This window comes from Physeter macrocephalus, chromosome 4, assembly GCF_002837175.3.
Source record: "Physeter macrocephalus isolate SW-GA chromosome 4, ASM283717v5, whole genome shotgun sequence".
Classification (NCBI taxonomy): Eukaryota; Metazoa; Chordata; class Mammalia; order Artiodactyla; family Physeteridae; genus Physeter; species Physeter macrocephalus.
The window spans coordinates 95257428-95270738 of NC_041217.1; the positions used below are offsets into that span (position 1 = coordinate 95257428).

Sequence of the window (13311 nt, forward strand, 5' to 3'; positions counted from 1 at the left end):
TAAGGATTCCTTAACATTTGTTCTTGTTATCTGTGTTAAAGCATTTAATGACAGAACAAGGAAATCATTTCCACATTTTTCTGGGGGCTGAACTGCTGCACAAAGTGAGGAGCAATTGCAGCTTTCAAGAGAGATGCTAATTGCAGCTTTTAAAATATTAGACGCCCTCTAAACACCCGGCAACCCCCGTCCCCTAGGAGTTTCTGGGTCTTTCTTAAAGGTGTGAGGAGGATATTGCCATCTAGACTTCATTTCCTACCTAAGGATTTAAAAACATTTCTGTTGAGTGATTTATTCCTAGTTCTTCAAGGATCATATGTCTCACATCTTCAGAAGCATTGGAAAAAAGGACCATCTTATTTAGACAGGAAACCTGTAACAATTAGAAAAGCTTCATTGAACCGATAAAGGAAAAAACTCCCAACCTCCTACTTTATTCCGCATAAAATGGGAATTTCCATCTTAATTTAGACTTTCTGCCAGCGAGCCAGCAGGGGTAGGACTTGGAACCCTCCCTCTCACAGATGTTGTCTAGGCAAAGATGAAGGAGGGAAAATCGGCTACAAGACACCTGGCTATTCTTACTTCCTGGGAGGGTGAGAGGGAGGAAAATGCTGTACTGCTGGAGATTCTATTTATAAATGCTTTTCTTTACAATAAGATGACAAATTTAAGAAGGAGAAGCAAAAGGAGTGGCAGCTGCCCACACAGAGTATTACTTTAAATGTAATTATTGGAAAATCACTGTATTCAGGCCAGGAGAGGGAAAATATGGAAGGAAACCAAAATTAAGTTATATAAACATGGTGGCTAGGGGACTAACAATCATCTAAAGGAAGCTCCCATGCTGCCACTAGCAAAGAGGAAAACTGAGATCCAGAACAAGCAGAATGTCATTCTTATCAAGCTACCGATCCTTCTGGTATTGAGCTATAAATGTGGATTACACAAAACCTTTAGCCATGAAACCTACAAGGTATTCATATAATTATCTATCTATCTATATAACACTTTTTCTGAAAATGGAGACATCTGTACTCTGGTCTAAGAAAGAGGCTGACCCACAATCAGTATATGAAAATATTGACTGAACTCAATTCCTGCTGTGAAGTATAATGACTTGTAAAACTAGTTATAAAAATGTATAATAAATACAATTCATTTTCCATCTAATCCCAGTTACTAGGATTTAAGTTTTACTGATACATATGTACCCACAACTTAGTGGGATTAGAGTCAAATTAAGGGATAGAGTGGGCCTAGGCTATAATCTCTACAGGAATCTAAAATAATGTTGAAAAACATCACTGGGAATAAAATCAGATTGGGGCAAATCATATGTGCCAGAAAGGACTGTGTATGGATAGAGTGGAAAAAAAACTTTGAAAGAGGCCTGAGGTAGGGATGGGAGTAGTAATGAGTCCAACCAACACACACACACACACACACACACACACACACACACACACACACGCTGCATCTTCACATTCACAAAGTGGTTTCTAAACTGCCTTCTAGGCAAAGTGGGTCCCATTAGCTTTTACCGTGGGGTATGGATTTGCTGAGAGGCGGTGAGAGGCACACGGCCACCCGCACTTTTCCTCCCCTACCCTGCAGAGACCCGCTTCTCCCAGGATAATGGCTGAGGAAGTGTCTGAAGAACGGTGGACATGAAGGGGTGCCAGACCACAGCCTTCCCAGAACACCTGGGGCTTGCTTGTGCCTGAGTGGAATCGATGTCGCATTTTAACATTGACTGACATTGCCTTGATCTGTGGCATCTATTTCTATTTCTCCTTCCTATCTTGTCCTTGTTCTCTCAAATCAAAACTCACATTCCCATAGATCTCAATTCCCTTTGAGGCAATCAAAATATGTGATTAAAGTGATTCACGGCAGGGGTGGGGGGTGAACCAACAAGATTTTACCCTAATGGGGATTACTGGTCACAAAGGGGGCTTGGTAACCAAAATGAAGAGCTCATGGGTAAAATGTGTTTGGAGATCTTCCATCCTGTCTCTATAAGAGTGACAGCTAATTTTAAACGTCTTCCTGTTACCCTGCCTTCCCCTCCCCTACATCCCAAGTACCTACCCATAAACCTGCCGTATAAGCACCCTCCATTTGCCATTTAATTAATTCTGGGTCAGTTCCCTGCAGGTGACCTAGTCAAGGGCTTGATGGTTAGTTCTGAGAAGACACTGTTCATTCAGCACCTTCACATTTAAATACTCCAAATTCACCCACTGATAAATGATGTAGAAAAAGCCAGGATACCACTACAACCAAAGCAGAAGCTGTCTGTCGTATGACTTGACCCCTGACTTTGCTCAGAGTGATTCGAAATTTCAGTGAAAAGTAACTGAAGACAACGGTGTCCATGATGAAGGGCATGAAAGCTGTTTCCCTTCCTAGAGAAATCACTCAAAAAGGAGTGGGAAAAGGAGAAGAAAAAGAAGGAAGGAAGAAAACTGAGTTGACACTTGGCATTTACTTGAAGAGGAGCCAGCAGAATGTATGTGCAGAGACAGTTTCACAGCACAGAGGGAAGGCATCGATCAGAAGCCTTCCTTGGCGCAATTAAATTTCTTTGGTGGCGGCCTCGGCTGGGAAGGCAAGGCACAAAAGTTGTGTTCAGGGTTCTGAGGGCCAAGAGGTGGTGTCTGCGAACTTACGGGGATTGATCGGCTCAGGAATCTCGCTGAGGAAGAAGAAAGGCCGGTGTAGGAGGGCCGCAGGGCGGTGGTGCGCTCCTCGGTCTTGGCGCTGTGAGGGCCCGGCTGACTGTTCAGGGCACTCCCACTGCTGCTGTACTGGTTGTTGTTGTTGAGCTCAGGGTAATTTCTGGCAGGCGGCTGGGAGCTGCCATTCAAGAGGCTGGTGAACGGGTTGCCTACGAAACCCACCTTGGAGAGTGAGGCAGTCTTTTTGTTCTCTGGATCGTCTGCTGCAGCGTTCAAGTTCCCTAGGGAACTGGCTAACCGGGAGCTCATGGAAAAGCTGAACGAAAAACACAGGTGGGGCGGGGGGGGGTGGAACATAGACAGCCATGGATACTCACGTAGAGTTCACGTTTCTAAAACACATGATTACGACATTAGGGGAATGGGATGAAGACAGTTCTGATCAACGCAAATGGTGACAGAATTGCTCTTGGTGATATTATGTGGCCTTTAGTTATACATGGTAAGTTCCTCTGTCAAAAGTAGTTAAGACTCAAGAAGCTGGTTAAAACAGTTTGACCAGAGATCCTGAAATAGAATATGTGCGGGTTTCTACTTGCCCTGTGGCAGGAAGCAAACGAAAAGGACTATATAAGGGGAGAGTACAAAGCAGACCTAAGTACAAGATTTAACTTCTATATATTCAATCATATGACGACATCAAACATCCCTACCCATTTTATTTCGGCCCATACATATCAGGGGAGAAATGACCATGTCATATATTATTAGTCTGCGCCACTGAGCTCTGTTCCCTGGATCGTGTTAGGCAAGCTCTGGAAAGGGATGCCGTACGGCATTCCCTCCATGGCCATATCCCCACAATTCAAGACAGGAACAGAAGCCTAGAGGGTCGCAGCGCTTTTTGTGGTTTCTCCCCTTCCCCCAGTCCCCTCCTCTCACAAACTTCAGCCAAACTCACTGTCTGCTGCTGTTTTCCTTTACCTCCTGCCAGTGCCTCAGAAGGAGGAGAGAAAAATTACCTTCTTACAGTGGTGCCTGAGGACAAAGAGCCTCTGTTTATCCTCTTGGCCATCACCGAAGGGGACAAAGCCACTTTTGAGGTCTTCAAGGCAGATGCAGATCCTTGTGGGGAAGAACTCAATCTTTGTGGAGAAAAATGGGCAAAGCGTCACACAAAAGCTGTGTTATCTGAACATTCAGCAATCGACTAGGACAAGATAAACTAATAAACGTTAAAGAGATCATGGCAGGTCCTAATAACAGTAGCCAAAATGGATGCAGCCCTCACTCTGTGCTGAGCGCTCATCTAAGAACCTGACGGACATTAACTCAGCTCCTCCTCACAGCAACCCCACGGGGTAGCAAAGACTGCACTTTGCAAGTGAGCAAATGGAGGCACAAAGGAAAAGCTCCTCGTCCAAAGTCACTCAGCGAGCAAGAGGCAAAGCTGGGATTCAAATCCAGGATCCAAAGTCCTGGGGGTAACCACCATCCTGCCATCCTTGGTCACTCCCCTTCCTTGACACTGGCATTCATTCCTTCCAAGTCCTTAGATTCTACCTCTCTATATTTCAAATCTATCCTCACCTTTCCACTCTGCAACTGCCCTAGGTGAGGCCATCATTATTTCTTATCCTTGACTCCTAGCAGCACCTTTTAATCTGGTTCCTTAAAACTCACATTCTGAATAGCCTCCAACAAAATCTAAAATATCTAATCATGTCGCTTCACTATTTAAACCACCTAATCTTTCTTCAGTGCCCAGAAAGCCTAAACTTCTTGGCTTGGCTTCTAAAACCCTCCAAAATCTGGCATTTGCCAATTCTCCACATTTTCCCACCAGACACCTCTTCTCCAGCTACAGAAAAATGCCCTGAGATCCCTGGATTGACGGCATCCACACCTCTGTCCAGTTTGCATACGCTATTTTTCCTGCCAAGGCATCTTCTCCTGTCCTTACCTCACCTCTACACACACCTTTTTCTTCCACCTCCATCTGACTCACTCCCTATTGCTTACCCTTTAATGGTCCAATCAGCTGCCACCTCTTACAGCAAGCCTTCACTGAATTCCCGGCGGGGTAAGCATCCAGTTTCATCATATATTCTCATAGTAAATCACAGCTCTTGTACCAAATTTCATTGTCTAATATCGTCTACTTCCCTCGAAATTAGCTCCATTACGAGCAAAGAACTGTCTCTCATTTCAATTCCCAGACTAGCACAGTGCCAGACTCAGAGTAGGTGTTCAGGAAATATGTGCTGAGTGAATAAAAAGGGAAAAGTGACTCAAATCTGGACTACCAGGGCCCAGTCATGGTTTTACTACCAAATGTGTTTTGTCCTGGACAAATCTTTTAACGTAGCCGGACCCTGTTTTCCTATCTGCTATAGAAAAGCTTATTTACTTGCAGACTCTTTTCTTCATCATCTTCCCTCCAAACAGCAGCTTACGACATGGTTTGCCTCTAAATCAAGAACAGGAAAAGTTGTACAAGGAAGCAGCTCAAGCTTCTGGATTAGTCTGGGCCATCTCAGAGCTGCCCTCACTAAACAACTCTAAAACCTAGAGCTGAATAAATACAGAGCTGAGGAGTGAATCAGCTTTTTATCCCCAGCTGTTGATGACAGTTTTGGGCAAACACTTCTACAGCGCTCACCAAGACCTACCCTGGATCCTGGTACCACTTAGACCACCAGGGAGTGTTCAGGGAACATTTTTCCAGAGAAAAACACTAAGGTTTCCTCCTCAAATGGAGAATAGGGAAGGAAATAAAACTAGAAAACTAAGGGAACAAATACATGCAAAAATAGGAGGAAAGAAGAATAGCAGAAATGTTAAAAATTCAAGGCAAAATCTATCACTGGCTTGAAAGGCATGTTGCAGAGCCACTGTAGTTTATTAGAGATCCCACCATGCACTGGGCACACCGAGTACATTGGCATCATTCCCACAGCCGTACGGCCCTGCAGACACCTCAGGAAGATAACTTTTTTTTCATGGTGAGCATTAAATATAAAGCATATTGTAACGATCTAGAACAGAAAGGAAGGAATTTTAAAAGTGAAAAGCTGTGGGCAGTTTATTTCTAGGGGCTTAAGGGTTGGGAAATGTATCTAAAGGGTAGCATTTGTTTATAAGCTACTGGAAATTCAACCTGGTTGACAGTACCTGGAAGGCTGGGACACTGCTCTTGGATGCCCTTTCATATCCTCCAACCTACAGAAACCAAAGACAAATGTTCACACAACACCAGGGTCACACATTTAAGCCAAGACCAAAAGTCACATCATCTGGAGTCAGACCAGCAAAATTATTAAATGGGCAAGAGGGATAAACCTTGCAAATGGATATTAGTATTTATTCACTTTATAAAATAAATCCTAGAACCAGCAGGAAACCTATTTTAGTCATTTTGTTTCCTCTTGAATTTCATTTACAGCAAAATACTTTTTCATCAGAAGGTGGTATTGCATCTACTCAGGTTAAAAATGTTTGATCATGGTGCCATGCCGCTGTTAAGAAAAACTAAATTAATGAGAAAATTTCTGAGGAGAAAAAGAAAAAGAAAAACACCATGTTGGAACGAGCCTTCTAAAGTTTGTGTAGTGAAGATTCACTTGCTTCTTTCGCCTTTTTATTTGCCAAGTTACACCCCAACTTACCCCTTCCTCCCCCTTATGATTTCTTAAAAATCAAATATAAATCTGTTTGAAGTTCATTTTAATCAATATAATGCCATTTCTTAGAGTTTCAAACAAAAAATGGTGAATAAAAAAGATTGTTAATGTAAACTGATCTTGAAGAAACTTCCACTGACTTAGACAATATATACAGTGAAAAGAGCATGAACTTTGAACAGTGCTGGGTTTGAATAACAGCTAGGGAGTGATTTAACCTCTCTGACCTCAAGCAACCAACACAAATGTGGGTAATGGTGCACACCTTTTGTGTTAACTCAGTTAATCCTCACGTCCAAACTAGGCACCTAACAAGATTCCCGGCCCATAGCAGCTGCTCAGTAAATGGTACATTTCCTCAATTTCCTAGTGGTAGCTGGTGATTATTACTAAGTACCAAACTTGCTATCCCACCTTTCCATTTTACTATAGAAAACAATCACCTCAACTTTGAGCTATATGAATCTTCATTTTTCAGGGCAGGAAACCAGTACCCAAAGCACAGATAATGGTATGACCAGACCCAACCTGACTTAAGTGTTATAATCCTCCCAGATAACACATAAAACTAAATTCCCTGTGAGGAGTCTGTTTGACATTTATCATACTAGCAAAACATTTCTCTTGCTATGCATTTCTCTCACTTAAAAATCAAAGGAAAGTAGCCACTTCTGGTTATATTCATTTGTGGACTTGCCATTCCTTACATTACAATAAAGAATCTTGATATTTACAGATTTTTGTACCTACATTGATTCTGAAGTCTTTTTTTTTTTCGCTTAATCTGAATTATCAGATGATTTCAAAGGTTGTGGTCAGAAGTTAAGTCCCATCAATTGATTCTGATGAGTAATTTCAGACCTCCAAACCAAGACGGTTTATAACTTTACAGGCAAGAATTGCTTATTCAATTCTCAAAAATAGAAAGTAAGGCTAAGGAGTTAGGATATACCAAAAGCTTGGCATACTATACTTATCTGCACACTCTAGATTAAATACAAATGCTTGGCACATCTGTGAGAATTCACCATAGGACAGGAAACCCATTCACAGGAGAAGAGTCCATTCCAAGTGGAATTTTGAAGAGTCCCAGAGACAACCAACTGCTTAGCAGTTTAAGGTGGAATTCCAGAGATTAAGATGCAGCAGCTGCTTTCAATAAGCTTCTAAAATTTAGCTACTCCCCGCAGTGATAAAATAATTAAAAAAAGACACAAAATAGTAATAAACCAAAAAATGAGAGGTAAGCATAATACTTGTAGAATGATATTCAAAAGAGAAGATTAAACATTCTATCCACAAATGGAGGTACAATATAAATTTAAAAGTTTCAAATAGATCTACCTAAATGCACAAGATGGTGAGGAGCGTGGCTGTCTCTGACTTTTTAAGGCACGTAGTTTGTCTCCCTGGGTTATATTATTTTTCATTTCCACATCTTCATCCTCTTCTAAATTATTCTGGAAAAAAATTCATGTTCCACAGAAAGGTCATTATGAATAACTCTACTTTATATAGATTTCTTAACAGTTTATGGATTATCTCAGTATATGGATATGTTTTATAGATTATCTTAAATAGTTTTAATGCACTATGAAATCATCATTGACCACATATATACTAAAGAACACTGGACTAATCACCAATTAAATATACTGGTCAAATTCCAAATCAAAGAAGCATGGGTATGGATGTGGTAGAATTTATTAAAAGGAGCTCTGTTACAATGGACCACAACCATGGAGACCTTCTTGCAGACAAAATCATGCTTATGAATATAGCTTAGACATAGGTTGGCTCAATAGATACAGTACAAATATTTTGCCAGAAGCTACCAGCACCCATCACTGCAAATTCCATAACTTGTTTACATAAGTGAAAGATAAAACAATTTAGGATATCTATACAGTAACTTATAAACATCATTTAACACTATTAAAAGCACTCAAGATTTTTCCAAGCTTACTAGACTGGGAAAGTGTGTTTCCTGCTGAAACAAGTCTTGTAGTTGGAAAAATATATATAAGTACCACACCAGGTCTTTTTTGCATACCAGCTCACATTTAATTCTCACAACCCAGGGAACGGGGGTGGGGAGGGCACTATTACCCTTAATTTAAAGATGAAAAAAGGAGGTGCTTGTGGAAGATAAGATTATTGCCCAAGCTCCCCTAAACTCTTCATGACAGAGCTATGATTTTAAAATCAGATTTCTTGTCCTCAGATACAATGTTCTTTCTAAAATATATTCCACAGCACACTAACATTCCACCATAAAGATTGTATTTTGTATTTTTCCTCACCTGAAAAAAAATCAAAAGGTTTGAATTTGCTAAGATCATTTCTAGCCATAAGACTCTCCTCTCTTCTTTAAAGCTAGAAGTCTTATTTGATGAAGAATGTACAAAAACGCACTTCCCTCAGTCACATTTTAGTCATTTTTGACAGTCATTCCTGAATCAAAACACTTTTTTGTTCCTTGCCATCTATTTTGGGGTCCATGGATTCATCTGGGGCTCAGTAGGCATGTCCTGGGTAAAAAGACCACACCTCACTACTACAGCTCTGATTTAAAGAAAAAAAAGAAAAAAAAAAAAAACACATACAAAATACACAGCTAATAGGAAAGAAAAAGAAATGAAGATGAAGGATTCCCAGAGGAGACAATCCCTTAGCTGAGTCTTAAAGAATGAGTACAAGTGAAGCAAGCCAAACCAAGATCACAGGAAGAGCCATGCTGGCAAAGAACACCAATTTAACAGTCACAGGATCATGGAACCTCAAAGTCAGGGGGTTCTCTTAGAGTCATTAAGAGATGCCCACCTATAAAGTCCCGAGGAATCAATTATATTATTCATCTTTGTCCATACAATCCCAGTGAGGGGAAATCTATTACCACCCAAGGAAGCCTGCAGGAACAGAAATCAGGCATACCTGAAGGCTAGGCTTGCAAGCAGGATAGTACACCTGAGAAGTTGAGCTTAGCTTCATCTAGCACCCAACATGTTGGGTTGGTAGCAGTTACTTGTGCCTGATAGAAGGACAAGCACATAGCCAAGAGGTTCCAAAATATGAGGGGGTATCAAGAAGTATATAAGCCTTCATAAGATTGGCAAGGAGAGCTTCTTGAAGGTCTGACCAGATCCACACCCCAATCAGTTTCACTGTCTAATGAGTGCCTTAGTGAGGAAGCCAGGAAAGCATGTTTGTCTATTCATCTAGGAGGATCTTTGTGTTCCCAGCTCTAAAATGCCTTCAAAATTCTAAGGAAAAGTAATTCTCAACTTGAAATTGCAATATTCAACCTATCTGTCAAGTGTAAAAGTAGAACAAAGGTACAAAAATTTACCTCCCTCACAATCTTTCTGCAAAATCTATTATAGGATATGCTTCAGGAAAAGGAAAGAAGACAACATGAGATCCAGGAAAATTAGGGATCCAACTGGGAAGTGTGAAGAGAAGGCCTTGGGTCAGAACTCTATATTTGGGCTGTAGAACAATTAGTCCAGGTTGGAAGGCAGAAGTGTCTTCAGGAAAACAACGGACTTGGTAAGATTTTTTTGCTGTGTTGAGATTTTGAAAAATTTTTAAATTGCTTGGCACAATTTGGGGAGTGGGGGAGAGTAGCATTCTCTTTTCCCAGATATATAGAAAACTACACAAATAAAAAGAGCAAATAACTCTAGGGGGAAAAAAGAGAACTTCAACAAAGAAAACAGTCATAGTGGGCTACTAAGCTCAACAGTGAGCAATATTTACATAGTAATAATGTATACATTATTTGGGTTTAACCAAAAATTATAATATAGCTATATTGGGAAGCTAGGGGAAGTAGAGGTGATAGCAAGGTAGGAGAACTAATCCTATCTACCATAACCAGGAGGCAATAGAAAAATGTCCAATATTGATAAGCTTTTAAAAGTAGCATTATAGCAAGATATTTAGAAATTTGGCAGTGAAAATATTAGTATAATTTGCTTACAGGTTTCTCCCATTTGAGAATGGGTCTGGGGATACAGAAAGGTGGGATAGGGAACTGATTTTTTATCAGAATTCAATACTTTTGATATTTCTAAAACTGTGGTCATATATTATTTTCTAAAATAAAAATTAATATTAAAATATACAGTTAAAGAAAGTAACAGTATATTTATATTATAGTTACTTTACATGTGTTTATTTCTCCCACTTTATTGTAAATCTTAAAGGTGAAAATTTTTTTAATTATAATACATTTCAAACACGTAGAAAACAACAAAATGATTAACTGCCAGCCATGTACCTAACTACCCAGAATTAATATATTTTTTCATAAGCTCCTTAAGGAGTTTACTTAGGTACACTGGCTCTCAAAGAAAAAGAAAACATTATATATTAAGTTCCAGCTCTCAACCTCTGGAGAAGGAAACCATGTCTTTTCCAAAGAAAAAATATATATATTTTACCATATAATACTTGTTTGTTATAGGTAACAACAAACTACAGAAAAGAGATAAAAAAATATTAAAGCAACCTACATACTTACCATCAAAAGTAAAACATATTAGCATTCTGTCATATAGTCTTCCAGACTTTCCCCTGTGCTATACATACCCCACCGACACACTTCTTCCTCTCAAAAGGAGGTTGAATTATACATGCTGCTTTGTAACCTACTTTTTCACTTAAATATACTACAGAAGTGTTTCAGGGTAAATTTTAAAAATCTTCTACATTATCATGTTTTATGGCTCCATAAAATTCTATTGTCGAGATGTATCAAATTTTATATATTTTGCCCTAAGTCAGGCTGTTTGCTGTCTTTCATCACTATAAACAGTTCCAACAAACATCTTTCTATAAACACATGGTTTCTGAACGCTGTCCTATTATTATTGTCTTAAGATAAATGCATAGAAGTGGAATTGCTAGATTAAAGTCTCCTGCTACATGTTATCAAACCACACTCCAGAAAGGCTACACCATTTTAAACTCCAACTAGCAATGTTTAAGAGCTTTTTAATCCCCAAACCCTTGCTAATACTGCATACATTTCTTTAATCTCATACAAGTTGATAGGTGTAAATAGCATCTGTGTTTCTTTCATTCCTAGAGAAGTAGCACATTTTTTTATATTTACCAACCATAAGGGCCCCCATTTTGTTTTATTTGTGTACATGGAGTTTTCACATTGATTTTTTTTTTAATAAATTTATTTATTTTCTTTATTTATTTTTGGGTGCATTGGGTCTTTGTTGCCGTGCACGGGCTTTCTCTAGTTAAGGCAAGCAGGGGCTACTCTTCGTTGTGGTGCGGGGTCTTCTCATTGCAGTAGCTTCTCTTGTGGAGCACAGGCTCTAGGCGTGCGGGCTCAGTAGTTGTGGCATGCAGGCTCAGTAGTTGTGGCTCGCGGGCTCTAGAGCACAGGCTCAGTAGTTGTGGCACACGGGCTTACTTACTCCACGGCATGTGGGATCTTCCCAGACCAGGGCTCGAACCCGTGTCCCCTGCATTGGCAGGTGGATTCTTAACCACTGAGCCACCAGGGAAGCTGCACATTGATTTCTTAGAAGTTCTTTACATTAAAATTTAAAAAACTTTCATTTGAAAGTGTTGTAAATATTTCCTCCCAGTTGATTAATGTGAGGAGAATAACTCAGAGAGATCAAGACTGGGGGCGGGGGGCAGAGCAGTGGTCTGGTGAGAGATGACAGATTGGATTAAGGTAGGAGAAACTGCCTGGAACTCAGGACCTGGGGAAGGAGGAGGGAGGGGAAAAGATCAGGACACACAGTACAGGTCTGAAAAAAATCTGCTAAAATATAAATCATGGGGTTTTTTGTCTCAACCTATCTCCGCTTATTTTATTTCTGTGGCTATTGTAAGAAGTTTTAGCCATTTTTAGGATTAAGAATATAAAATATATCAGTTATAAAATTCTTAGTAAATGATTAACAGCCTTCAACTTCTTGACAAAAATAGTTATATACAATGTTATTCAAAACACATTTAAATTACAAAATTAAGAAACAAAAAGCCCCACACACCTACGGTCAATTAATCTTTGCCAAAGGAGGCAAGAATATACAATGGAAAAGAGACAGTCTCGGGGCTTCCCTGGTGGCGCAGTGGTTGCGCGTCCACCTGCCGATGTAGGGGAACCGGGTTCGCGCCCCGGTCTGGGAGGATCCCACATGCCGCGGAGCGGCTGGGCCCGTGAGCCATGGCCGCTGAGCCTGCGCGTCCGGAGCCTGTGCCCCGCAACAGGAGAGGCCACAACAGAGGGAGGCCCGCATACCACAAAAAAAAAAAAAAAAAAAAAAGAGACAGCCTCTTCAGCAAGTGGCGTTGGAAAAGTTGGATAGCTGCGTGTAAATCAATGAACACACCCTCTCACCACACACAAAAATAAACTCAAAATGGCTTAAAGACTTAAACATAAGACAGGACACCATAAAATTCCTAGAAGAGATCACAGGCAAAACATTCTCTGACAGAAATCATACCAATGTTTTCTTAGATCAGTCTCCCGAGGCAACAGAAATAAAAACAAAAATAAACAAGTGGGACCTAATCAAACTTACAAGCTTTTGCACAGCAAAGGAAACCATAAAAAGAAAAGACAACCTACAGAATGGGAGAAAACATTTGCAAATGATGCAACCAACATGGGCTTAATTTCCAAAATACACAGCTCATACAACTCAACAACAACAAAAAAAACAACCCAATCGAGAAATGGGCAGAAGACCTAAATACACATTTCTCCAAAGAAGAAATACAGATGGCCAATAGGCACAGGAAAAGGTGCTCAACATCACTAATTATTAGAGAAATGCAAATCAAAACTACAATGAGGTTCCACCTCACACTGGTCAGAATGACCATCATTAAAAAGTCTACAAATAACAAATGCTGGAGAGGGTGTGGAGAAAAGGGAACCTTCCTACACTGTTGGTGGGAAT

The 13311-nt window shown here is 40.2% G+C and overlaps 1 protein-coding gene across 11 annotated transcripts in view; it reads right to left on the reverse strand.

Moving 5' to 3' along the window:
* The window catches only part of CDC14A (cell division cycle 14A), a 172226-nt gene that overhangs the window by 17813 nt on the left and 141102 nt on the right, over nucleotides 1-13311 (reverse strand). For 2 of the 11 annotated variants that reach the window (XM_028489073.2, XM_028489076.2), the window contains 5 exons: nucleotides 7712-7827; nucleotides 5859-5906; nucleotides 5095-5154; nucleotides 3707-3829; nucleotides 2384-3000 (listed from right to left, as the gene is read on the reverse strand). In XM_028489073.2, the coding sequence (XP_028344874.1) occupies nucleotides 2559-3000; nucleotides 3707-3829; nucleotides 5095-5154; nucleotides 5859-5906; nucleotides 7712-7827 (789 nt within the window). In that variant the 3' untranslated portion in view covers nucleotides 2384-2558. Of the gene's footprint in view, nucleotides 1-2382; nucleotides 3001-3706; nucleotides 3830-5094; nucleotides 5155-5858; nucleotides 5907-7711; nucleotides 7828-13311 lie in introns of those variants that run through there. The other 9 variants (XM_028489079.2, XM_028489077.2, XM_028489078.2 and 6 more) reach the window with 7 other exon arrangements.